Source organism: Schistocerca gregaria, chromosome 1 (genome assembly GCF_023897955.1).
Source record: "Schistocerca gregaria isolate iqSchGreg1 chromosome 1, iqSchGreg1.2, whole genome shotgun sequence".
Taxonomy (NCBI): Eukaryota; Metazoa; Arthropoda; class Insecta; order Orthoptera; family Acrididae; genus Schistocerca; species Schistocerca gregaria.
In genome coordinates, this window is record NC_064920.1 from 542,658,872 (window position 1) to 542,686,743 (window position 27,872).

General features: G+C 44.8%; 1 protein-coding gene across 1 annotated transcript in view; it reads left to right on the forward strand.

Moving 5' to 3' along the window:
* Positions 1-27,872, forward strand: part of LOC126359214 (alpha-taxilin) — a 256,645-nt gene that overhangs the window by 39,855 nt on the left and 188,918 nt on the right. The window contains exon 3 of the mRNA XM_050007614.1: positions 6,558-6,809. Within this exon, the coding sequence (XP_049863571.1) occupies positions 6,558-6,809 (252 nt within the window). The remainder of the gene's footprint in view (positions 1-6,557; positions 6,810-27,872) is intronic.

Sequence of the window (27,872 nt, forward strand, 5' to 3'; positions counted from 1 at the left end):
TTATCCTCTGCTGCCTTCACTACTTCATCCCTCAGAGCTACCCATTCTTCTTCTACTGTATTTCTTTCCCCTCTTCCTGTCAATTGTTCCCTTATGCTCTCTCTGAAACTCTGTACAACCTCTGGTTCTTTCAGTTTATCCAGGTCCCATCTCCTTAATTTCCCACATTTTTGCAGTTTCTTCAGTTTTAATGTACAGGTCATAACCAATAGATTGTGGTCCGAGTCCACATCTGCCCCTGGAAATGTCTTACAACTTAAAACCTGGTTCTTAAATCTCTGTCTTACCATTATATAATCTATCTGATACCTTTTAGTATCTCCAGGCTTCTTCCACGTATACAACCTTCTTTCATGATTCTTAAACCAAGTGTTAGCTACGATTAAGTTGTGCTCTGTGCAAAATTCTACTAGGCGGCTTCCTCTTTCATTTCTTAGCCCCAATCCATACTCACCTACTATGTTTCCTTCTCTCCCTTTTCCTACACTCGAATTCCAGTCACCCATTACTATTAAATTTTCGTCTCCCTTCACTATCTGAATAATTTCTTTTATTTCATCGTACATTTCTTCAATTTCTTCATCATCTGCAGAGCTAGTTGGCATATAAACTTGTACTACTGTAGTAGGTGTGGGCTTCGTATCTATCTTGGCCACAACAATGCGTTCACTATGCTGTTTGTAGTAGCTTTCCCGCATTCCTATTTTCCTATTCATTATTAAACCTACTCCTGCATTACCCCTATTTGATATTGTGTTTATAACCCTGCAGTCACCTGACCAGAAGTCCTGTTCCTCCTGCCACCGAACTTCACTAATTCCCACTATATCTAACTTCAACCTATCCATTTCCCTTTTTAAATTTTCTAACCTACCTGCCCGATTAAGGGATCTGACATTCCACGCTCCGATCCGTAGAACGCCAGTTTTCTTTCTCCTGATAACGACATCCTCCTGAGTAGTCCCCGCCCGGAGATCCGAATGGGGGACTATTTTACCTCCGGAATATTTTACCCAAGAGGATGTCATCATCATTTAAACATACAGTAAAGCTGCATGTCCTCGGGAAAAATTACGGCTGTAGTTTCCCCTTGCTTTCAGCCGTTCGCAGTACCAGCACAGCTAGGCCGTTTTGGTTAATGTTGCAAGGCCAGATCAGTCAATCATCCAGACTGTTGCCCCTGCAACTACTGAAAAGGCTGCTGCCCCTCTTCAGGAACCACACGTTTGTCTGGCCTCTCAACAGATACCCCTCCGTTGTGGTTGCACCTACGGTACGGCCATCTGTATCGCTGAGGCACGCAAGCCTCCCCACCAACGGCAAGGTCCATGGTTCATGGGGGGATAAATTGATAGTGTGTGCTACACAATGCACATATTGCATATCTATGTTGTCACTGTGAATAAGTTGTACGGCCGCCGTCATGTTACTGGCGTTGTCAATTGTGATGCTTACAACTTTGTTTTCAATGCTTCATTTTGAAATCACGTTATCTAACGCCTCACTAATATTTAGCGCTGTATGCTTTTCCGGGAAACGGAATGTCTCGAGAGCTAAAGCTTTCAGGCACCAATTAGTGTTAATGAAATGACCAGTTACAACAATATATGCCTCACTATTGAGTGATGTCCAAACATCGGTCGTTAAAGAAACACAAGTAGAGTCCTCCACGGCCAAGTTTACAGCCTCTTTCTGTTTATGGTAATCGTCCTCAGTCATGAGGCGCAACTTTTCTCTATTTGGTATCGAGTATTGTGGGTCCAACAGTGAAACAAAACGTCGAAAACCAGTGTCCTCGACGATTGAAATCGGTTGAAAATCGTCTGTTATCATGGCCACTAGTGCTTGATCTAGCTGGTGTTGCCGTTTACTTCCTTCTACGAAGAGAAACGTAAGATTTAGATCAGTGCTCCTGCGAGAGGATACGTTATGCTCGACAAGTAGTCTAATAAAATTACATACCGTATCGTGCAAAAGCTAGGATAGTATAGGTTTGATTTTGGGGTATGTTGTAGATTATCATTTTTTTTTAAGCGTGGCGGACCGCTTCGGACACTATCCGAACTTTTGCACGGAATTCACGTTTTGTACCACACGTACCTGGATATTTTGTCTGCCTCGCACTATTAGTAGAATGAGCACCTGTATCCACGGACGTCGCTGTTTTATTGCTCTATAAATTTTGCAGTTTAAGATGTCTAATCATGCCCGTTGTATTTTTTTGATACATTACGGAGATTTTTACGACAAATGTTGCAAGTAACGTTATCTCCATCGTCCGTAAAGTATTGCCAGCACCATGACGTTCGTTTTCGAGTGTCCGTATTGATTTGAATAACAACTTTACTCGAATGAAACCTGAGACATACTAGTTACGAGCACAGCGAGCAGCGAGTGTGTTTGTCTAGCGGCGACATTCAATTCATAAAACAACAGCGGCGCGGCCTATGTTGTCGCAGCCAACTGGCGCGCAGCAGCACAAGCCGCCGAGCCATTTCTCGTGAGCTCCTCGAGAATTGCTTGAGAACTAGAGGCTCGAGAAATTCTCGGTGCGTTCGAGTCGCCGCGCCTCGCCATCCCATCACTGGGGTGACGTGGACTACGGTGGTCGTCGAGGGGGTTGGCTGCGGCGGGGACGGAGCCTCTCCGTCGTTTCTAGGTCCCCGGTTCACATAAAATACAATACAGTGAAAGCAAACACGACGCAACACCTTGCGGACGGGTCCAGACCGTACAAAAGATCATTATGGTCTCATAAATATTTTCGTGGCTTTGTGGAGGGCACAAATGGATCAATACAAGTATGCAACTATTCTCTGGGACCATGTCCACCCCTATACGTTACTAGTTTTTCCTCATTACGGTAGCATCTACCAGCAGGACTATCCATCGTCTGCGTACGTGCGTGGTTCGAAGAGCACAAGCATGAGTTTACTGTATTCCCTTAGCCACGAGACTCACCAGATATAAAGGCAAGCGAGAATCTATAGGACAGTCTCGCCCGGTCTGTACGCGCGATATATCCTCAACGGAGATACCTAGCTCTGCTGGCCATGGTTCTGGAGGCTCTGTTGGTACCTTTCATAACCTCGTTGACACTCTTCCTCCACTTTCCGCAGCGGTTCGATCTGGAAGGTGGTTATTCAGGCATTTGACAGTTGGTCACATTAATGTGACTGGGCAGTGTATCTCCCGCACAAGAAACACCCACTAATAAGAACATATAGCTTGTTTCTTACATTTTGGTTAATTTTTGTAAGGTGCAAAACTGCATTTCTGCTTCGTTTTGTTGCCTTTCGTGTCCACCACGCGGGCGAAGTACATCCTGCATAAATCAAAATTGGTGCGAAGCTGGGCGTTGTACGAACGCGTGGTCTGAGTGTATGATAGCAACAGGACGTACTTCGGTCGACTTATCTTTGTTGGACATTATTGTTTCATTGTTACAAAAGAGAATTGAGATGATGGATTTGTATTTAGTACAAGGGGACTTCAGAAACTAAGTTATTAATTATGAAGGCATACCAAGTATCTTTTATTGAATGCTGCTCTACGCAGGTACATAACATGACTTTCCAACATAGCCAGCAAGTATCTGTAAACAACGGTCGGAAAGTTCTGCAAATCGTTCAGTCCCTCGACGACAGAAACCCTCTCCTTGGTCAAGGAGCCATCCGAGAAACGCTGTGTGAACGTCCTCATCTCTGTACCCAGATGTTATTCTTCGATTCCCAGGATATTGTCCTCTGTGTTCGATGCCGATGGCCTTGTTCACCTTGCGTCGGCCAGTATCGTCAATTTCTGTGTGGTCTTATTCAAACTGTTGGCGCCATTGCACTACAGCTGGACACGGCATTGCATATCGTCAGTATACCGCTAGAATTTCACGGTGAATCCGTGTGCAGTTCAGAAGTTTTGCACATAAGAATTGTTCTTCCCGCGTACTTCAACTTATGAGTACGTTTCCAATTGCCATACCATTTCAGACCGATGCATTCGTGCACCTACATATGAACCACAGCAGAACTGCCTCTCAGGTGTCCTACCTTAGCCAGACATGTCTGGCTTTTTATGATCGTATCCGGTCAAAGAATCGTTCTAAGCCAGTGACATAAGCCCGAGGAACAAGCATAACGAGAAATAAGGAGATATATCACAAGGATGTATAGCTGCACCAACCAATGTTATTCTTGACTAATTAAAGTCTCCAAAGTTATTGGAAATACTTCAGTTTCCCGTCCCAGAAGAACTGATAACTGTTTGTTTTGTTTAATAAAGAATTTTACTTAATTTCGGCATAGACTATCTTTGGAAAAAGTCTGAGCGATTAAGAAAACTGACCATTTAATGCTATCGTAGCTGCCTAATTATGTGGCTGTTCACGGATTTCTTTTTAGTTAAACATGTTTAACGTTGATCTCTCAAAAACTGATTGTGATTCATTATTAATAAACGATTGAAAATACTCAAGTTACTCTACTTCTGTTTAAGTGAATAGTTCGGCTTTTGGGAAAAAATGTCCGGCTCAATATAATGGCGAGTCCGGCTTTTCTATTGTTAAACGTGGAAACACTCTCTCCACGATATCTGGAACAGGTATTCTCTTCTAATAATAGTCCACACTTCTTGCGCAATGGTCTTAGCGTGCGAGGACACGCGTAACTTCTTTTTGATTGAATTTTCTCATTATAAGAGTATTGAAGGACGATCTGTTTTAATTATTAAAAACCATTCAAAAGCAAAGGTCGCACAAAATATTTTTAATTCGAAACAACAGTCTTAGCTTTCATCATCAGACCTGAAACTTTTTTGTAGTAAAACATGTTCATTTTACGCCGAACCTCAGGCACAAGATGTCAAATGGCTAAAACTTAGCACATTATAAACGTTTGTCATCGATAATACATTTAAAAACAGACATCACCCTGTCCAAAAGGCCATGCCCATATACATACTGTCCACAGACGCTTGTTACATGATCTCTGAGCAATATGTATATGGACGTGGCCTTTTGGACAAGGTGCTGTATGTTTTTAAATACGAGGGTTGTCCAGAAAGTAAGTTTCGATCTGTCGTGAAATGGAAACCACTGGGAAAATCCGGTAAAGCTTTGCACAGGTGTGTTGGGCAGTGTCCGTCGATCGTGTCGCATCGCTCTTTTCAGTTTTGAGTGAACAGTGAGCACGTAAAGATGCGTAGGGAAAAGCGTCTCCCGCCATGTATGAGGGCCTGCTAGAGGTTTCGCCTGTGTCATGCAGCCCACATAACACAATGTCGAGCAGTTCCTTCTTCATGTCAATTCTCGCCGCACGCTGCTGGGGCAATGAAGACGCTCCTGCAGCGTTTCCACAATACAGTCCGTAATTGTCTCCCCCTGAGTCTCATCTCTGCTCACAAGAACCGCTGGCAATGAAGACAAAAATTTTCCACAGACAACGAGCTGCAGACAGGTGCAGATAACTGACCGAAAGCACAGGCGGCTGCTTTCTATGACGAGGGTATTGGAAAGTTGATACAACACTACGACAACACTCGAAGTTGGGGCAGCGACTGTGTAGAGCAGTAGGTGGAAGGTATGTAACTGTTGCAATTAAAACGTTTCTGGTTTTCACTGTGGTTTACATTTTGGTGTCCGATCGGAACTTACTTTCTGGACAACCCTCGTATTTTAGCGATGAAAAACGTTTATAACGTGCTGAGTTTTACCCACTTGACATCTTATGCATGAGGTTCAGCGTAAAATCAACATGTTTTACAACAACAAAAGTGTTTAAGACCTGAAGATGACAGCTAAGACTATTGAAACCGGTTGTCTTGAATAAAAAATATTTTGTGCAATCTTGGCTTTTGAATGGTTCCTTTTTGAAGTCCAATCGTATCTCTAATTTCAGAAAAACTGGATATGTTTGCTCCTCGTTACAACAATATTAACAATATATTTTTTGTTATTACATGCAAAGACGTCATCAGGGATGGAGCAATAATGTTTACAGTAGTTAAACAATAATAACCTCAAAAAATGATTGGACGGAAAGTAATGATCGATGTCGTTCTCTATATAGATGTAGCACATCAGAATCTGGACTAAGAATTAAACTGATTTGGAAATTCAGATCTGTTAAGAGGGTAGACGGATATTGAGTAACTACTACTAACCTTATGTCTTTGGTTGATACAGTCATTGAGAGAAAAAAAATCGCTGTGCAAAAAGCAACTGCAATAATTTTAATACGAACTTTTTCTATTCCAGTTGATGCCAGAAGGAATGTAACAATTGACAGTTTTTAATGAATGAAGAGAGGATGTATTGCGGATTACTTCGCTATAGCTCCGTTCAATATCATAATCGCCGAATAAGGTTACAACAAAGGTACGTATCGATGGTTGAACGACTCCACGAATAACGCAGCTTCGACGGACTTTAGAAATTAATACGTTGCAACAAAATGTAGCCAAAGAAGGAGGGCGTAACACAGTAAGGTATAGTCCTAAAACTTTCACAGGCCTCAAATGCAGCGGGTCTCGCATTTCGCGGAGCTTATATTGCCCGTGCGCAGGCAACCCGCGCGGCGGGCAGGCTGCTCCCACCCCACACTCGTGAGCGCGGAGTTGAATGGACCGGCAGAGGCAGCGCCCCCACTGACTGCGCCGCGCCGCGTTGGGCTCGCCAGAGATCGATTATCGCGGCGTGTCGCGGCGTGCCGCCCACGCAGCCAGCCGGCAGTGCGCGGCACGGCGGCAGCCTAGGAGTCCCGTCCCGTGCCTTGCCTTCCACCGGCCGCTGCGCGTCTCGCGCCCTCCTCCGCCAGGTGAGTTCTTTCTCCGACTGACACGTCCTCCGCTGCTGCTACGAGCGTAAACTCAGCTCACAGGCACGCCTGCCATCTACAGCCTCCCGTCTCGCTGACTGAACTGTCACGCCTCGCGCAGTTCAGAACTGCACCCAAGCGAGCTTCATCAACGTGGTACTGATTATGCGGACTTAAAGCTGCTGTCAAGGCCAAGCGAAAACTTCCCGTGACACGCCGCCTCCCGCGTAGAGAGCCATCTGTGGGCTAGCTCCGGGTATCATGACGTGCAGCGCAACCGCGTCGAGCGGTCGGTTATTACGATCGGCGCATGCGCAGTATCTTTATGTGAATGATAGGCGGTCTTTCTCAGACACGCAAGCATACGACGTGTTTCAGAACAGCATCGTACCGAGGAGGTGGCGAGTTAGGCCCGCACCAAGGGCGCAGGCACAGAGAGGGCGCAAAAACTGACTAAAAATTAAAAAACGAGAAAGAAAGACAATTTAAGAACCAGCCAGGACAACTGCGTGAGTTCTTCTGCCACTATTCTGCCTATGAGAAGAAGTCTTTCCCTGGCCCGCGAGAATAACAGCACCCTATTGTCACGGAGTTATTTCTACAGTGCCATTTGTCCAGGCAGCACCGTAAGGAGGTGAATCTAGTTTCACCTGAAGCTTAACGGGAAGTGGCGTCAAGCAAATGCTCGTCTTCCATGGCGTTTCGTGTTGGCATTTAGTTTTACGGAAGGGGGGGGGGGGGAGGAGGTTTCGGGGTTTCAATCGAAGCTTACACGGAACTCGGTAGTGATGAGCTGAGATCTCTACTCTAACAATACGCACAGTGATCGCTTTGATACGACGCGAGCACCTAGAAGTCGTTTTTGTATTAGCATTTGTATTTAGTTCCACCATCGTGTGAAAGTAATCGTGAGTCTGGTACACTGGCTGCATTGTGTCGTCATTGGAAGTAATGTGACCGGTTGTTGATTTAATAATTGCACTATAAGTTACGTCGTGCACTCTCTATGCATCAGTGTGTTACCGCAACCAACATTTCATGCTCTAGCGAACAAATGAAACAAGAGACATCTTTCGTTTTTTAAGCAGTATGAAGTGTATGTTTTGCATTAGATTACCTTGTTTTTTTTTCTGCCAAAGTGATTATACGTATTTCATTTTGACCTCAGTTCACGAACGAAAACAAATGTAAATACGTGAATGAATAATAAAGTCTTATGTTGTCTTATTCCAATTAATTATAGTGTCCGTTGTTTTACTGCACTACAATATCCATTGTGCATGTCTTTCCGTTATATTTACAGAATATTACGTGCCCTCCGTACCTGAGTAATGAATATTCTACAAACATCTTCTGAAGAATCCAAGCCGGCCGGTGTGGCCGAGCGGTTCTAGGCGCTTCAGTCCGGCACCGCGATGCTGCTACGATCGCAGGTTCGAATCTTGCCTCGGCCATGGATGTGTGTGATGTTCTTAGGTTAGTTAGGTTTAAGTAGTTCTAAGTCTAGGGGACTGATGACCTCAGATGTTAAGTCCCATAGTGCTTAGAGCCATTTGAACCATTTGAAGAATTCAAAAACGCGGATAGTTACTTTGGCAGAAAAGGAAATAAGTCAATTTGTAGCAAAGTATACATATCGGCCCGATTAAAAAACGGAAGTTGTCACACGACTTTACCTATATTTTCTAATGAATATATGAATCTGCGTATATCAGCAAGTCATTTATAACACTTATTACTACGTTCTCTGGTCAATTTCTGCAGATAAAGTGCATCTGATTCAGGTGACTATTCTCTCAGTCTGTGCCTCCATATTACCTGGCATGTTCACAAAAACGAACAAACTCAGTCGTGAAGGAGAGTGCTCTTATGTATATACAGAGTGCCGTAGGAGGAACTTTCAATATTCTGGGATATGATAGGAACGATCATTTGAAGCAAAAAACTTCATATGGACATATGCCCTATTCCAAATGGTTTTCAATACAGAACACATTTAATTTACGTTCTTATTTATTTTCTGTTTTATTCAATACATGGTCAGGTGTACACGTGTAAACAATTAGAAAAGATTATAACATGCGTTTTTCATAGTATAAACCCCTCACGCTATTTCAGTCACAACACACCACTGACAACTGTGCGTTTAACAGGCTAATTTAATGGTAGAAAGACATCCAGAGACACCCAGTATAACATCGAATACTACGGAACATACCTCTTCTATTAAGTTTATGAGAAAGTCCCAGAATCTTTTACGAACATGAAAGTGTATAAAAAGTGTTTCAGAACATGAACCTTCCTTGTATGCCATGCCTCCATCCACTACAGTACAGTGACCTCGTACAATTTCTAATAGTGTATTTCTTCTTAGAATTTCCTGAAGGCTTTGTACCGCCGTTATTTCATTAACTGACATCTATTAACAACTCCTCTTACCAAGAGCGCCATGTTGTGATAAATCCTCATTTCGCCGTCGCATTGTGTCATTACACACAATTTATAATATGAAAACAGCAAAACAAATCCAATATGGCATCTCCAGAGTTGTTCATTTGTCGACTGCTATCGAATATCGTGGTTGCATCGAGATTTGTGAACACATCATCTGACGTCACTTCGCACTTACCGTCAGCTGACACTAGCTTCTCTCTACCATAAAGTAACGACTACTATCGGCCATACGTCCGCCTCTAACGTGATTTATGGGGCAGCAGTACCCTCAGTTTGCACACCTCTCTCGAGTTCAGAAATGGAGTTCTATCCGCGGCCGTCCACGATATACGGCGGGCTGGACGCTTTATGGTAAGCTACTTCAGCGGTTCATTAAGTGGCAGTCTAGGTTTTTATGACTTTACTTTAATTTCTGAAGCCCATGCCATATGTCTAACCGTTCGCAGTTGGTTCATGGATTACATTAGGCTGGCAGTGAGTGCTTATTTGCTGTTACATTCGTGGTTTTTTCCTTGTTTTTTTTTTTGTTTGTTTTTTTCGTTTGGGCCCGTTTACCCAGTGTGGTACTGGTTGACTCAGAGAACGTTTTCATGCCTCACCCACACAGGATCTTGCATCCTACTCCATAAATTTGATGGATTTTTCACGTGACTGGTATGACTCTCTCGTTCGCAATCATCTGTATAGGACCTTTTGCTGTTAAGGTTGTAAAGACACCCTCCTAGTTTTCCTTTCTTTTTGTAGCGCCTGAAGATGGGATTTGCATCCTGAAGCCCAGATCGTGTGAACGATTTTATCCAAATAAAGGATCTGTCATGGCGATTTATTCATCACGAAAAATTCCTGTCGGTCTTAAAACATATTGTCATGGACAAGACGCTACATTCGTCTCTGGCCTCTTTCGGTTAGGATCTTTTTACGACCACAGTTTTTAGGCTGTGTTACATGGCTGGGAGTGATATGCCGTTCCTTGTGGACACTTCTGACATTCCACATTGATGCTCCAACAAACAGGGCAGCTTCATACGCGGTGTAGACGTCGGAACAATAGCTGCTATTTGATATTTTACACACTGACCATTCTCATTGTGTTGATTCCATACAGCTGGCGGATACACGCACGCAACTTCCCTGTCATGACGTCAGCGGCCTACAGTGTCATTGCCGCCTGGTACGATTTTTATACAACCTACAGCGCTCCAATGTGTTCTTTAGGGGCAGTGACAAATGTTTTATCCGTTCAGCTTACAATTTCACATGGAATGATGTGGAGATTTGAGGATCCAACTTATAACATGCGACTTGCTACAAAATACTAGGTGTGCGAGAAAACGAATGAGGCTGACAACACTGCGAGCAATCTGGCAACGCTGTGTTGTTCTGCTTGGGTAGAGCAGTGTGTTCGTCCCTTCCAGATGCTCAGTCCGAGGTTCAGGTCCTTACAGCCATCACGTGATTTTCGAGAGCGCCATCAGCGAAATTTTGTTTTTGTTGTGTTACTAAAATGGAACAGGCAGAATTTAGAGCAGCTTTATGCCATCAAGTTTTGTGTTAAAATTGAAGAATCCGCGAGTGTGACTTGCGAAAAGTTGAAACAGGCCTGAAGGGAACATAACTTATCAAGATCACAAGTTTTTCGCTGGCACAAATGTTTTTGGAAGGCCGAGAACACGCTGAAGGTAAACCTCACTCAGAGAGAGCTTCCACTTAAAAAACCGACGAAACGCCGATTGTGTGCTTGCTATTGCGAGACCAGACGGACCTTTAGCAGTAAGAGGGTGGGTGACGTGATCACCTGAAACTCTTTCACCATACATCAAATTTTGATCGAAGATTGGTTCACATGTGGAAGGTTTGTGCCAAAACGGTGAAAAAAAAAGTCACAGAGCAGAAGGACAGTCGAAGAAACGTGTGCGTTGATCTTCTTGAGAGGTCTGCCAGTGACCAAAAATGGTTCAGTTGTGTGATCGAAGGTGATGAGCCGGCCGCTGTGACCAAGCGGTTTTAGGCACTTCAGCCCGGAACCTCTATGCTGCTACGGTCGCAGGTTTATATCCTGCCTCATGCTTGAATGTTTGTGATGTCCTTATGTTAGTTAGGTTTAAATAGTTCTAAGTCTAGGGGACTGATAATATCAGATGTTAAGTCCCATTGTACTCAGAGCCATTTGAAGCATTTGAAGGTGATGAATCCTGGATTTTTGAGTCCCATCCAGAGACAAAGCGGCAAAGTGAAAAAGCTCGAATGAGCTAACCATCGATCAAAAAAATGCTGATTAGCTTTCTTGACAGGAGGGCTATCGTGCATAAAGAATTTGTTTCTTCAGGACAAACTGTCAACCAAGTATTTTAGAAAGATGTACTTTAAAGTTTCAGGAAAAGGGTGACTAGAGTGAGATCGGACATTGCAGACAAATGGATGTTGCATCTTAACAACGCTCTGTGCCTCACGGCCACTTCCATCATGGAGGTCCTGACCTCAAAAGGCATACCTATTGTTCCACGGTTCCCCTGTTCACCTTATCTGAGTTCTTCCGACTTTTTTACTTTTATGAAGTTGAAAAATGTCTTAAAAGGCCGTCGTTTTAGGACGTTGGAGAACATTAAAAAATTTTATCGACATTTTAAACCCCCTATAGGTTGAAGCCTCTGAGTGCTGCTACGAAGACCGGGAACAACGGCTCCGCCTGTGTTCACCAACTGAAGAAAACTGCGTCGAAGGGTACAGTATTCTTGTTTGAAAATAATTGAAACTTAGGTAGATAAAAAGTGAGGTTCATTACGTTTCTCACACAGCTCGTACTTTTAAAACCAAAAGCATTTACTTTCGCAGATGTCTGACAAGTAGTGAACGATACTTCGCAAATCGAAAGCATTACTTTCGCCAATCTCCCGGCGGAGGTTCGAGTCCTCCCTCGGGCATGGGTGTGTGTTTGTCGTTAGGATAATTTAGGTGAAGTAGTGTGTAAGCTTAGGGACTGATGACCTTAGCAGTTAAGTCCCATACGATTTCACACACATTTGAACATTTTGAACTTACGCCAAGTAAAAACACGATTTCTGTCAAGTGTGCCACATACTAGCGATGTGTCGGAGCAATCCGTTCCATGTCGTGAAACCTGCTCTTACATCGAACGCACGTGCGCAGATCGGCACAATTTATTGGTTATCGCTCATGTTTCCCAAGAAGTATGATGATCGCAGATAAGCAATTAGTTGAACTACTGCTTGCTCCCTGCGGCCCGTTTCTCTGTCAAGCGTGGTTGTGTAGTTTAAGTTCTCGCTATGGTCACGTGGAGCATGGACTTTTACGTTATAGAGTAACGGATGTATTGGGTATGAGTGCAGATATTTTATACGCTGAGGTGACAAAAGTCACGGGATATCTCCTAATGTCGCGTCGGACCTCCTTTTTTCCCAGCGTAGTGCAGCAACTCGACGACTGGACGTGGCATAGACTCATCAAGCTGTTGCAAGTTCCCTGTAGACATACTGAGCCATTCTGGCTCTATAGCCGTCCATAGTTGCGAAAGTGTTACCGGTGCAAAATTTTGTGCTCGAACTGACCTCCCAATTATGTCCCATAAATGTTCGATGGGGCTCGGACGATCCGGGTGGCCAAACCATGGCTGCAAATAGCCTCAAAGAAGTCGAATATCCAGATTACCCAGTCCATTCCACGTAAACACAGTCCACACCATTACTTAGCAACCATCAGTTTGCCCAGAGCCTTGTTGACAATTAGCGGCCATGGCTTCGTCGTGTCTGCGGCGTACCCGAACCATACCATCAACGCTTACCAACTGAAATTGGGACTTATCTCACCACGCCACGGTTTTCTATTCGTCTAGAGCCCAACTGCTTTGCTCAAGAGCCCAGGAGAGGCGCTACAGGCGATGTCGTGTTGTTAGTTTTTTTTCGCCACACTGTTCTACACTGTCCTAACAGACACGTTCAATTTAAATCCCATATTGATTTCTGCAGTTGTTTCGCGGGCTGTTGCTTCTCTGTTACCAGTCATAAGACTACGCAAACGTCGCTGCTCTCGGTCGTTAAGTCAAGGCCGTCGGCCACTGCGTTGTCCCTGATGAAAGGTAATAGCTGAAATGTTGTGTTCTCGACACACTTTTGACACTGTGGATCTTGCAATAATGAATTCCCTGACAGTTTTCGAAGCGGAATGACCCGTACGTCTAGCTCCAACTAGGATTTCACGTCCAAAGCCTGTTAATTCCCGTCATGCCGCCATAATCCCGTCGGGAACCTCTTCACATTAATCACCCGAGTACAAATGAGAGCTCCGCCAGAGCACTGCCCTTTTCTATCTTGTGTACGCTATACTACGCCATCTGCATGTGTGCATGTCGCTATCCCATGACTTTTGTGGCCTCCGTGTATCTGGTATTTTATTATTTACACAAACAGTGTGCTGGTTGTTTTTCTGTGCAACGAACAGTCTTCTGGCACGCACTTTACAACCCGATGATTCTGCACACTCGTAACTGCACTACTAAATGGACGACCCCTGTCAGTATAAAGTAACCACTTCGCGCATGTCAAACACCTGACCTGTTCCCCAGCGAAAAATTAGCATTCTGAAACATCAAGGAATCACCTGTTTGGTAATGGAAGTTTAAAAACGGAAACGAGCTCCTAGTCTAGGCACAGATGGCCCAAGGGGTGTCGACCGGGCGCCGTGTCATCCTTGCCATTCGGCATCGTATTACTATGTGATCAAAAGTATCCGGACACCTCCAAAAACAAATGTTTTTCATACTAGGTGCATTGTGCCGCCACTTGCTGCCAGGTACTCCATATCAGCGCCCTCAGTAACCATTAGACATTGTGAGAGAGCAGAAAGGGGCGCTCCGCGGAACTCACGGACTTCGAATGTGCTCAGGAGATTGGGTGTCACTTGTGTCATAAGTCTGTACGCGAGATTTCCTCACTCCCAAACATTCCTAGGTCCACTTGTGTCCGATGCGATAGTGAAGTGGAAACGTGAAGGGACACGTACAGTGCAAACGCGTACAGGCCGACCTCGTCTGTTGACTGACAGAGATCGCCGACAGTTGAAGAGGGTCGCATTGCGTAATAGCCAGACATCTATCCAGACCATCACACAGGAATTCCAAACTGTGTCAGAATCAACTGCAAGTACTATGACAGTTAGGCGGGTCGTGAGAAAACTTGGATTTCATGGTCGAGCGGCTGCTCATAAGCCACACATCACGCCGGTAAATGCCAAACGACGCCTCGCTTGGTATAAGAAGCGTAAACGTTGGACGACTGAACAATGGAAAAACGTTGTGTGGAGTGACGAATCACGGTACACAATTTGGCGATCCGATCGCAGGGTGTGGGTATGGCGAATGCCGGTGAACGTCATCTGCCAACGTGTGTAGTGCCAACAGTAAAATCCAGAGACGGTGATGTTACGGTGTTGTCGTGTTTTTCATGGAGGGTCTTCCACGCCAATTGTTTTGCGGGCCACTATCGCGGCATAGACCTTGCTTCCCACTGTTGAAGGGCAATCCGGGGATGGCGATTTTATCTTCCAACACGATCGAGCATCTGTAATGGACTGGCCTGCACAGAGTGCTGACCTGAATCCAACAGAATACTTCTGGGATGTTTTGGAACGCCGACTTTGTGCCAGGCCTCACCAACAGGCTTCTATACCTCTCCTCAGTGCAGCACTGCGTGTAGAACGGGCTGCCATTCCCCAAGAAACCATGCAGCACCTGACTGAACGTATGCCTGCAAAGAGTGGAACCTGCCATCAAGACTAAGGGTGGGCCAACACCATATTGAATTCCAACATTACCGATGGAGGGCGCCCGAACACGTGTCATTTTCAGGCAGGTGTCCGGATACTTTTGATCACATACTGTACGTATATGGCACGGAGGGGCATGGGGTCAGCACTAGGACTGTTGATATTTTTATAAATGTTGGGATTCCGATACATCGTTATTTAAAGAAATACCTTTATCGACTTTTAATCTATCTAGTAAAGGTATCGATATATCGATGTATTGACGGAAAATATATTGACGTACCTGCCTATAAAATATCGGCTTCATATCTTAAATGTACTGCCGGTTTTAGAGCTGTATATTTAAGTACTGATTTATTATTAAATATTCTGTACATCAACATGCTAGCAACCTGACCCATCCCGCTTAGAGCAAGTGTTGGAAGAAAAACGATGCACGTTCATCGTTGGCGATAACCACTTTGCTAACAGTGGTAACTGAATATAAGTGATACAATGAAAGGTGTCCGACGGGTCCGTCGTTCGATTTCGTTATGCATCGGATTTTTCTAGAACACTTCATGTCGCCTTTAGACTTTTTTTTTATTTTGACGACGTAGCAGTTTTAGTGTAAATATTGAGTGGTGAAGCTAAACGTTGCGGTTTCTTTTGGTAGCGTCGAGTGCCGACTTCTTCGTCATTTCCCCTCACACGTCTCCACTCGTCGTAAAGACCAATTATGTTGTTTAGATATTTTTTCATCATTTTCAGCAACTGGTTTTGAAGAAAACCGATGTGAAGAAACAGACAATAACTGCGTTAAAAATTGTTTTCTAACGCAATTGGTGTTCTACTTCTTCACATCGAAAATCTTGTTATTCCATTCACACCGCTGTCCTGCCAACGCAACCGTAGTTCTTGTTTCGTGTCACATATTCTTGTTTCACACAGTCAAAGTGAAAGAGTGCAGATGATGAAGATCAAAATGTGGTAAGACCTCTTCACATAGTGAAAGTAAAATTGTGTTCTACTACAATTTCAAAACAGCAACTTCAAATATTTACCAAAAATTGTGAGAAAAATATAGTATAAAATAAAGTATTGGCACTTGATATTGCCAAATTAGATAGCGGTACATCGAAGGAAAATATAACGCCAGTATTTATCGGTAATTTGTTTGTAAAAAGAATCGATATATCCATATTTTATCAACGACCCTAGACAGCAGGCCGCTCTCCCAGCGGTGTGACGACTTACTATACCGTGGGACCGCTGCTTCTCGATCAAGTAGCTCTTCAATTGGCATCACGAGGCTGAGTGCACCCCGTTCCAATCTTCTATCAAGGAAAAATCGTTGGCAGTACCGGTAGTCGAACCCAGGTTTTCCGCGTGGTAACCAGCTATGCCGACCACTCAGCTTCGGCCGCGGCAATGGAAGGGAAGTGTGGTGAGTAAAAATGCACATAGAGACTAAGGCTTCAATATAGTACGCAGTTTCACATGTATTTAGGTTGCAGTAATTACTAAGGGATAAAGAAGCTTGCACAGGATAAAGTAGAGAGCTGCAGCAAATCAGTCTCCTGACTGTAGACCTCAACCACAACACCAGCAGCAACAACAGCAATAACATCCAATTTGGAGTACTGACGCAGATGAATTTTACATTGACCTTTTAAAATTATATAGCTAACGGCCTTCTCCGTAGCGGTATCACCGAATCTCGTCAGATCGCCGAAGTTAAGCGCTGATGGTTTTGGATAGCAGTTGGAAGGGTCACCGTCCAGATCTGCCCAGCGCAGTCGGCAAGTGGGGTGCAGTCAGCCTTATGAGGGCAATAGAGAAGCTACTTCATTGAGATGTTGCGTCTCCGGTCACGGAAACTGACAACGGCTGGGAGAGCTTCAAAAATGGCTCTGAGCGCTATGGGACTTAACATCTGAGGTCATCAGTCCCCTAGAACTCAGAACTACTTAAACCTAACTAACCTAAGGACATCACACACATCAATGCCCGAGACAGGATTCGAACCTGCGACCGTAGAAGCAGCGCGGTTCCGGACTGAAGCGCCTAGAACCGCTCGGCCGTCGAAGCCGGCCCGGGAGAGCGGTGCGCTGAGCACAAGCACCTCCATATCCGCATCCAGTGACGCTTAACAGGTGAGGACGAAATGGCGGTCGGTCTGTACCGTTGGGCCTTCGAGGCCTGTTCAAACAGAGGGAGAATTTTTAAAAAATGTCCAAATGTGTGTGAAATCTTATGGGACTTAACTGCTAATGTCGTCAGTCCCTAAGCTTACACACTACTTCACATAAATTATCCTTAGGACAAACACACACACCCGTGCCCTAAGGAGGACTCGAACCTCCGCCGGGCCAGCCGCACAGTCCATGACAGCTGCGCCCTAGACCGTTCGGCTAATCCCGCTCGGCGAGAATTTTTAAACAAAATATGTGCATGTAGAAGGACACAAGGGAGCGATGATGTATTTGAAAACGTTTGTATTCGATATGACCTGTTCGAGCAAGAGTACTTGCCTTGTCAGTGTTTATCCCCGTGGCGACGTCATCCGATGACCGCCCTACTTTGTGTCCGGAGAAATACGGATCCAGTATGAGTGCAGGTTTGAGCGGCGCCTTGGGGAGGATGCTGCAGCCCCGCTAGTTGTTGAATATTTTATAAGCGGCGAGATGGCGTGAGCAGCGGGCAGCCACCAGCCCGGTACACGTGCTCGAGCCGCCGTCTGCGGACCGCCGAGTCGATAATCACGGCACGCTATGCCGCGCCACTCCACTCCACACCTCTGCACGCCACGCCGCGATCGATTGCTGCTTCTTGCCGGGATAAAGCGGCACTCGTGCCGCCTCCTTAAAGAGAGAGGGTTTCGAAACACAGGTGAGCAAGCACCCAAACGTAAAGCAGCAGACAAGCCTAAAGGTGCGCTCCCACGAGGTATGACACGTTTCCGCCGAAACGGTCCTTGTGAACGAAGCGTCATGGAAACTCTTATGACGTCATAGCCAAGCATCAGAGGCAACATTGTGTTTTATGGAACTGTATGCAGTCGAACCAGTGTTGTATGATCCAAACATGAGATATCACAGACGCAGAGACACGAAAATGGCAGCGGGAAGATTACTTTTACCGTATGCAGTAGTTGACTACGTACCAAATCAGATGATTTCAAAATTTTGGGAGCAGTTACTGTCAGGAGTTCAGAAAGATATCTCATAGGGCGCGGTAAAGATACTTCACTGATGATATCTGCATCCGAAATGTCTTCTGGTTCAACCAAACGAATCCTGCCATTCATCCATTTGTTTAGTAATGACGCACTCAATCAAATCTGGAAAGTAGAAAAGAGTTCATATGTCCATATGAATCGCTTAATTGGCTTTTGGGTAGCGTTGCAGATATCGGGCGGGACTTTATTAATTGTATTCGTACTTCATGGAAAACAGATTCTTCAAAGAGTCTCCAGTGTACAGTCACTTGAAGTTTTGTTTTTGCATTTAATGCCTGTTTTCTATAAGGTAATCGAATTGGTCATTAGGTCTTGAAATCTTTTGGAAACCTATTACTCAGTTCAATGTTAACCTAGTTACAAGCTGACAATTATTGAACTGTATGAAATAAAATCGTCACAACTTCTGAACGGTTTGCAGTAGGGCTTTCAAACTGCACGGTTGTCTGCAGGGCATGATGGAAATTAGTATGCGCATGTGATTTGGTTGAGCGACGAAGCGCACTTTCGTTTGGATAGGTTCGTCAATAAGCGAAATTGGTGCATTTGGGGGACTGAGAATTCGGTTTTCGTTATCGAAAAGTCTCTTCACCCGCAACCGGTGACTGTGTGGTGTGCAGTGTCCAGTCACGGAATAATCGGTGCGACATTCCTTGACGGCACGAGGACTATCGAACGGTAAGTGAAGGTTTTGGAAGACGGTTTCATTCCCACTATCGAAAGTGACTCTGATTTCGACAAGATGTGGTTCATGCAAGACGGAGGTCGAACCCATCGAAACTGGAGAGTGTTTGATGTCCTGGAGGAGACCTTTGGGGGCGGTATTCTTGCTCTGGGGTACTGAGAGGCCACTGGCATAGGCCTCGATTGGTCGCCATATTCTCCGGATCTGAACACATGAGATTCCTCTTTGTGGGGCTATACTAAAGACGTGGTGTACAGCAATAACCCCGAAACCATTGCTGAGCTGAGAACAGCCATTTAGGAGGTTAAGGAGAGCATCGATGTTCCGACACTTCAGCGGGTGATGCAGAATTTCGCTATTCGCCTGCTCCACTTTATTGCTGGCATTTCGAACATGTCACAACCTAAATCTGAATATCTGTAGCGACGTTTACGTTGAATAAAGTGTGTGCACACCGTAGTTTGTAATTAATTTGTTTTTTCCCCATATAGTTCAATAATTTGTAAACCTGTATATAGTCCTGATATCCTATAAGTGATAATAAAAAAGTTTCCGCTTGAGGGCGTTGCTGCAGCGTATATGCAACGTAGCGCGACTCTGATGCGGGTATGTAAGCACCGACACGTAAGCAAGGGCATAGTTGACTTCCTTGTCTTTACAACGTGCGTTCGGTAAATACGGCAACGTGAACTATGGCGACATTATTATCAAATGCCAGCGAGGTGCTATTCTTTTCTTGGCTGCCGAGGGGCAAACACAGCCAGACATCCATCGGAGAATGAAGAATGTGTGTGGGGCAGCATGTCTGTCGACAACCACCGTTGAAAAATAGTGCGCCAAGTTCCGTGCTGCTTTATGATAAAGCATGTCCTCACATAGCAAACGTCGTAACACAGAAGTGGGAGACACTCGAGTATCCGCCCTAAAGTCCTGCCATCTTCCCGTGCGGTTATCACGCCTTGGCTCCCTTGAAAAAAGCCTTCAATGGTCGACGGTTCCTCCTGGACGGGGATTCGCTGCAGGCAGTTACGGACTTCTTCACGCAGCATGACACGGTGTTTTATCAAACGGGTATCTTCACCCTGGTGCGTAGGTGGCGTGGTTGTCTCAATGCTCATGGCGATTTTGCCTGATTGGCATATCGATTCTGGATTGTACGGCTTTCGAATGGAAACTTTTTGATCGCTCCTTGTGTTTACAAACCACTTCCTAATTCGCCGTCATGTTTTCTTCCATTATTATTTTGTTTCCACCACCCGATGCATTCTCTGTGCTGAAACAGCAGCAAAAACTAAAGTCACTACCGGTACAGTATTACTTTCAATGAGCGGCTAGTTAATGGTCGGCTTTCCGCGATCAACTATTCGCGTCTCTGTAGATACTTCATTTCGTCTCAGCTATCCATAAACCACGATTGGTGGCACTGCACCGGCAAATTCACGAAACCTAGTAAGAAAGCGTGGCGCGCTATGCAACGTAGCTTAAGGGGAGGCTTACTATCTTCGGCCCGAAAAAAGCATATTCTTTGAGATATTTTTTCTCGGGATGTGTTATAGATATCAATGTGAAATTTGGTCAAAACGTTTACTGATATTTCCTCTACAAACTGGAATTTTTTCGCTCGGAAATGTGGAAGAGCAAAGGCTGAAGTTCCGTCGGAACGAAACAAAATTTCGATGTAGACCTCCACGCGTGGTATGTCACAGGTCAGCCGGCTCGTCTGAAATCAAAGTTGAGTTGACGTTAGCGAAGTATATAAGATTCTTTAGGAGTTGTACCTCGCTTAAGTTATTTGGACCATAGGAAACAAAATGGTGGCCATTTGGAAAAAGAGGGTTTTTTCCATCGATTTTTCAACCTGTAACAAGTAAAAATATTTATAGTTGATGGATCGGTATTAAAATGGTACAACTTCTACCAATTCAGTTAGCTTCGTCGGAAACAAAGAACCTTGCCAATCGGTTCAGTAGATTTGAAGTTGCCATACTGCGCGATAAAAAAGAAGTCATTTCGAGAAAGACGCGTTTGAAGTTTCGACTACATATAAATGCAATATTATGCAACTTACGTTCAATCTGTTATTTCGGGACCATAAACTAGTCCTTTATCTTCCTCATAGAGGGCGTACTGCTTGATCTGGGCCATCCTGCGCTGCTCCAGAGCGGCTCGTACGGCCGGTGGCAAGCGGTTTTCGGCCGCTTGAATTCGGTGGTCGTCCGAAGCTTGGCGAATTGCGTCCCAGGGTGACGTCCATCGTTGTCACGGTCTTCAGAATTGCTGAATACCCTTCGTTGAAGCTGCTCACTGCCAGGAAACTTGCAGTCTTCACAGTCTTCGGACCAGAATGAAATGCATGAGGGCTAACTTCCAAACACACGCATTCAAACTTTCATTTGAATTTTGTGTGTTTCCTCCCAAGCACCGGTACAATAACTCGTCCTCCGAAAGGGCCTCGTAGATGGGATGAATCACTGTTTGAACTTCTTTGGAGAGCGGCTGGTCGTGTTGATATTCGTCCAGATGTCCGGTAGCCTCTGCTATACGCCACTTGCAAAAACTAGTTTCCCCAGCCGGACAATTTTGGTGTTGTTGGTGGTCATCCATCGAACACTTGTGGATACGTTGCCAAATTGGCTTCTTCATCTGTCTCACCGAAGTGGAATGCCATCGGATTGCCAAGCCGTAGTACGTCTAAGGTTCTTGATCACGTAATCACTTGATCCTTGGGCAAGAACATAGAATAATTTTTCGCGGCTACAAAGTCGAAATTCCAGAAAAAAACTGGTGCGCGAAAAAGGCCGATTTCAGACAGGTGCATTTGTTTGTTCAACCGCGAAAAATAAACATTTCCATTCCGTATCTGGAAAAACCGTTTCAGGGGTGGATTCTAAACACTTTTATGGATTCAAAAATGCAATTTAAAAAAATCGATTTTTTGAACCAAAAAATAGTAAACCTCCCCTTAATTGGACGGTATAGTGTTCAAGATGGTGATTCACTGGAGCAGCGCCACTCGGCAGTTTTCTGACTATTGGCTTCTGACTAAGCAAAAGAGAGAAATGTCTCTTTCCAAAATAGGACCCTGGAATAAAGCTTCAACACGAACTACTTTCGTAATCGACTACTCGTGGTGTGTTGCGTGTCGCTTACCTCGTGTGTAAACCAGCCTCCAACCACGTCGCTAGTGGGTCGATGCTGTCAGTGATCAACTGGTTGTGGCGAGTGTGAAGTAGGCTGACGGTTGTACATGCGCAGAGCAGGAGACTCCTGCGTCGCTTGATATCTGCGGAAGTAAACCAGTTCTCACCACTCTGCTGTTATTGTAATGGATCTTGCGCCGCGCGGGATTAGCCGAGCGGTCTAGGGCGCTGTAGTCATGGACTGTGCGGCTAGTCCCGGCGGAGGTACGAGTCCTCCCTCGGGCATGTGTGTGTGTGTGTGTGTGTGTGTCCTTAGAATACTTTAGGTTAAGTAGTGTGTAAGCTTAGGGACTGATGACCGTAGCAGTTAAGTCCCATAAGATTTCACACACATTTGAACGTTTTTGGATCTTGCACTTTTCCTGTGGTCTTAATCATTATTTTATTGTTTGCTTTGTTTTCATGAAATATTGCGACTGTTGCACGAGGCTAACTATTTTTCGTGTGAAAGTTCTCCTACAAGTAAAACATTATTTAGGTTTAGCGGTATTGGTGCTTGGACAAAGAAAAACCTTACACTGTGCGTAAATGACAAAATAAATAAATGAGGAAAAAAATTTAACGAAACTTTTTTCTACAGAGAAAAAGTCAGCTCAGCTGTAGAAGGAAAATAGTTTTGAATGTTATCAAGCACTTACAAAGAAAACTAAGTGATTAAGGATGAACTACGGGCTTGTCTTTAAATGTTTTTTAACTTGTTTCTGTATTCAGGATGTTAGAGGTACAAATGCATGTACCTTGATGACTGGCACCTTAAAATGTTCCCACTGCATCTAACAGTCGTCCACAAACACATCACACAATTTACCACAGGATGTTTTCTGCACAGCTGTAACTGTGCCGCTTACTGGACTACACTTGTCAATATAGCCTCATCGTTTTGCTTCCATACGTCAACACTTGACCTGCAGCTCAGAGGAAAATAAGCTTTAATGAATTGTTATTGCCACATATACTCATACACTAGCCAACCTAAAAACAAGCTCCTTCTAATAGCAGTAATTATTAGTCTGCAAATGAAGAAATACTGATGTAAAGTTGTCCTCAACCACCAACGAAAATATCTGCACCTACACCCCTAACACCCTGTATGTATTGTGTAGAGCAAGTCATGTTTTTCAGTTTCCACGACGCTTTTCCTTTTCTTTAGCTTCTCAGAAATATGGAGTATCAACTATATGACCATTGTCAAGAAGATCCACTATGTATTTTGTTTTGGTTATTAATAAAGGCCGGAATTTTGGCTGAATGTCTTCTTAATTGTTTTAAATCAATCTTCAATCTGAACATGAATCTGTACGATTTACATGTTTGAGGTTGAAACGCTGCAGTTGTTGCTTATTCTGCCTTTTTTAAATATAAAAGCGTAAATGTCGAAATAAATGCCTTTTGGTGCCTTTTCGGGTATTATTTATTCACTTATAATTAAAAACAACAATGAGTATCACCCTAAAGAGAGGTAACAGGAGGTAGGAGTTTCAATTATCGCTTGTGTCTACCTGGCTTCCTATCCTATCACATCTTCAAAACGACGAGTGGCGGAGCTGAAACGTGGTTTCATTACTGTTCGAAATTTCTCTTTCTTTCAGTTCTCGTTGCGTCGCTGCTGTGCAAGGACATTGAAACCACGAGTTAGTAGGCGGCGAAGTACTGCACACTCACGCGTCATCACAGACCGTGGAGGTGGAAGGTTCGCTCGCTCTGCAAAGCAAACTGTAACAATCCTGAAGACAGAGGGCAATGCTGACGCAGACACAAGCGTTCAGCGCACATTGTGTTCCTATGTCGTTCCAACAACATCGCCAGTTATGATTACAACGGGCACGGGATCGCCGAGAATGCATCGTGGATCAATGGAACCGTGCCGCCTGTTCGGATGAATCGCGTTTCCCGCTACACCAAGTCGATGGAAGCGCCGTCGTCGAGGCCAACGGCAGCTCGATACATGCACAGCGCCACGGACGCACCTGCTCGGAACATGCTACACTACTGACCGTAAAAATTGCTACACCACGAAGATGACGTGCTACAGACGCGATTTTAACCGACAGGAAGAAGACGCTGTGATATTCAAATGATTAGCTTTTCAGAGCATTCACACAAGGCTGTCGCCGGTGGCGACGCCCACAATATGCTGACATGAGGAAACTTTCCATCTGATTTCTCGTACACAAACAGCAGTTGACCGTCATTGCCTCGTGAAACGTTGTTGTGATGCCTCGTGTAAGGAGGAGAAATGCGTACCATCACGTTTCCGACTTTGATAAAGGTCGGATTGTAGCCTATCGCGATTGCGGTTCATCGTATCGCGACATTGCTGCTCGCACTGTTCGAGATCCAATGACTGTTAGCAGAATATGGAATTGGTGGGTTCAGGAGGGTAATACGGAACGCCGTGCTAGATCCCAACGGCCTCGTTTCACTAGCAGTCGAGATGACAGGCATCTTATCTGCGTGGCTGTAACGGATTGTGCAGCCACGTCTCGATCCCTGAATCAACAGATGGGGACTTTTGCAAGACAACAATCATCTGCATGAACATTTCGTTGACGTTTGCAGCAGCATGGGCTATCAGCTCGGATACCGTGGCTGCGGTTAACCTTGACGCTGAATCACTGGCAGGAGCGCCTACGATGGTGTACTCAGCGATGAACCTGGGTGCACGAATGGCAAAACGTCATTTTTTCAGATGAATCTAGGTTCTGTTTACAGCATCATGATGGTGGCATCCGTGTTTGACAATATCGCGGTGAACGAACATTTGAAGCGTGTATTCGTCATCGCCATACTGGCGCATCACCCGATTTGATGGTATGGGGTGCCATTGGTTACACGTCTCGGTCACCTCTTGTTCGCACTGACGGCACTTTGAACAGTGGACGTTACATTTCAGATGTGTTAGGACCCGTGGCTCTACCCTTCATTCGATCCCTGCGAAACCCTACGTTTCAGCAGGATAATGCACGCTCGCATGTTGCAGGTCCTGTACGGGCCTTTCTGGAATACAGAAAACGTTCGACTGCTGCCCCGACCAGCACATTCTCCAGATCTCTCACCAACTGAAAACGTCTGGTCAATGGTGGCCGAGCAACTGGCTCGTCACAATACGCCAGTAACTATTCTTCATTAACTGTGGTATTGTGTTGAAGCTCCATGGGCAGCTGTACCTGTACACGCCATCCAAGCTCTGTTTGACTCAATGCCCAGGCGTATCAAGGCCGTTATTGCGGCCAGAGGTGGTTGTTCTGGGTACTGATTTCTCAGGATCTATGCACCCAAATTGCATGAAAATGTAATCACATGTCAGTTATAGTATAATATACTCGTATTTGTTCAATGAATACCCCTTTATCATCTGCATTTCTTCTTGGTGTAACAATTTTAATGGCCACTAGTGTATATTATCTTACGGTCGACATTCACCTCCGCTTACATTGCATCCGTGGCAGTAATCAAAGGTACTAAACACGGTTGGACTACGTGTGAACATTTTGCCGACCACATGCATCCATTCATGTTCGACGTTTCCCCCGACGGAATATGCATCTTCAGTAGAGTAATTTTTCAGTGTCACAAGGTTAGGATCGTGCTGTCGTGGTTTGAGTAGCATGATAGTGAACCCACATCGGTGTTTTAGCCACAAAATTCGCTTGGTGTGATGGAACACATCTAGGGCGGTATCGGACCCCAGGTTTTCGCCCACAAACAACTGATCAGTAATTTACGGGAATTGCGTGACCAACGCAATAACATGAGTGCCACATTCATCCGGAGAACTACCAGTAATTTATCGAATACATACCGAGCAGAATGGCTGCTGTATTTGGTTCCGAAGGTTTACCAACAGTCTGTTAAGCAGATGGTCATTATGTTTTGGCTGATCAGTGTACTTTGTTGTGATTCCCCTGGATGGCTTCGTGTTGGTCAAAGTAAGCCACTTCTTGTTTAGCTCTTTAGCAAGAGAGGTTACTGATTCACTGTTCCAAGTTATAGTATGGCTGCGTGAGCACCATTAGCCGAGTATAGTAGCGTCATTGTTTACCACCTCGATTTAATTCTTTTTAATTTGATATTTGCACTGAACTGCAAGAAAAGCCAAGATCGCTGGCTGATGAATTGTCTATGGAGCACACCGGTAAATCTATGCTCCATTCCGAACGTTCTTAACCGCTTGGTGAAGTCACTGAGCACGCGTTCTCAAACAGCGGAGTTCAGATTTCCGTAGTCCTCCTCACTAGCTGCGCGGTAAGCGCGGTGGATTGCTACCCGAAAGGCCCCGGGTTCGACCCTGGCCACGTCGGAAATTTTCTCCGGACAGGTGCTGGGTATAGTGTCGCCCTTACGATCGTATCATAATAACTGACATTCATTGTTGAGATGGCTATATGGGCACGTCCTGAAAGCCAATAAATTAAAAACAAAACAAAAAAGCAGAACTCCAGCAATTGGTTTCCGCTGCACCATTGCTGCCACGCCGGTTACTTACTTGTTGAAGGACACAGCTGATTCTTCCTCCATCCCTCCACCTTCATTTGAACTAGAGTTCCGTCTATACCGACCTCGCCGTCGACGCAACGTTACACCACAATCGTCCGTCCTTCCTCCCTTCCTTCCGGCCTTACACATAACTTTAACCTACCCTTTTCCATCTCGCGTTTCAGTGCCAGTCCTGATCTTCGAAGCTCTGTGAGAATGACATTAGCGAAGCGCTGTAGCATTATATGGCCCATTCGACGCGGAGTACCTGCTGCGCTTCTGTGAGGGAGTGGAGCCTCCGTCAAGAACACGTTAAACTCTGTTCCTGCCTTTTGTCCCCTGCAGGTCGCGAGGTAACAATAAAGTCTTCAAGATACCACGAGAACTGGGCAGTCCGCTGCATTCTAGTGTTTGGTGATTAAATATGTAACTAGTACTAACAGTTTGTGTTGTTCTGAACCGCGAGTTCTCATCAGGGACAAAGGAAAATTTATGAGTGCCCCAGGAAGTATGATAAGACCGCTCTTGTTTTCCGTGTATGTAAGCTATCTGGCAGATGGAGCCCAATCTGAGCCTATTTGCTGATGACGTGGAAGTAACGGAAATTTGTCGTCACTGAGTGTATGTAGGGAGGTTCAGGATGAGTTAGAATTTTTGTTCGGTGTAATGGATGGTAGCTTGCTGTAAACGTGGATAAATGTAGGTTAATGTGGACTGGTGAAAAAGAATTTCCTGTAATGTTCGATTATGCAGTCACGTCGATTAAACTACTGGGCGTAATTTTGTGACATTAAATAACTCGGTGTCATTTTGCTAAAAGACGTGAAAGGAAAGGAGCACTTGAAATCACTTGTAGAGAAGATGAATGGCCAGCTACAGTTTTTTGGGAGACTTATCGGAATGTGTAGTGCACATATAAAGGGGATCACATTCCTGAGTACCGCTCGTATGTTGTGGAATTTAAAGTATGCTGGGTTGATATAAGACTTCGAACAAATTCAGGAGCGTGCTGCGGTGGGTTCGATTAGTACGAGAGTACTCTGGGAGCTTAGATGGTACTCCTTGGAGAGAAACACAGCATATTTTCGCCAAACAAAGTTGAGTAAGTTTAGAGAGTCAGTATTTACGTAAGAATACACAACGATTCTGGTGTTTCCAACGTTCATCTCGTGTAAGGCCTGTAACGATAAAATAAGAGAGCTTAGGGCTCGGAGATTGGCTTTTCTCCCCCTCCACTCCGAGGTGGAACG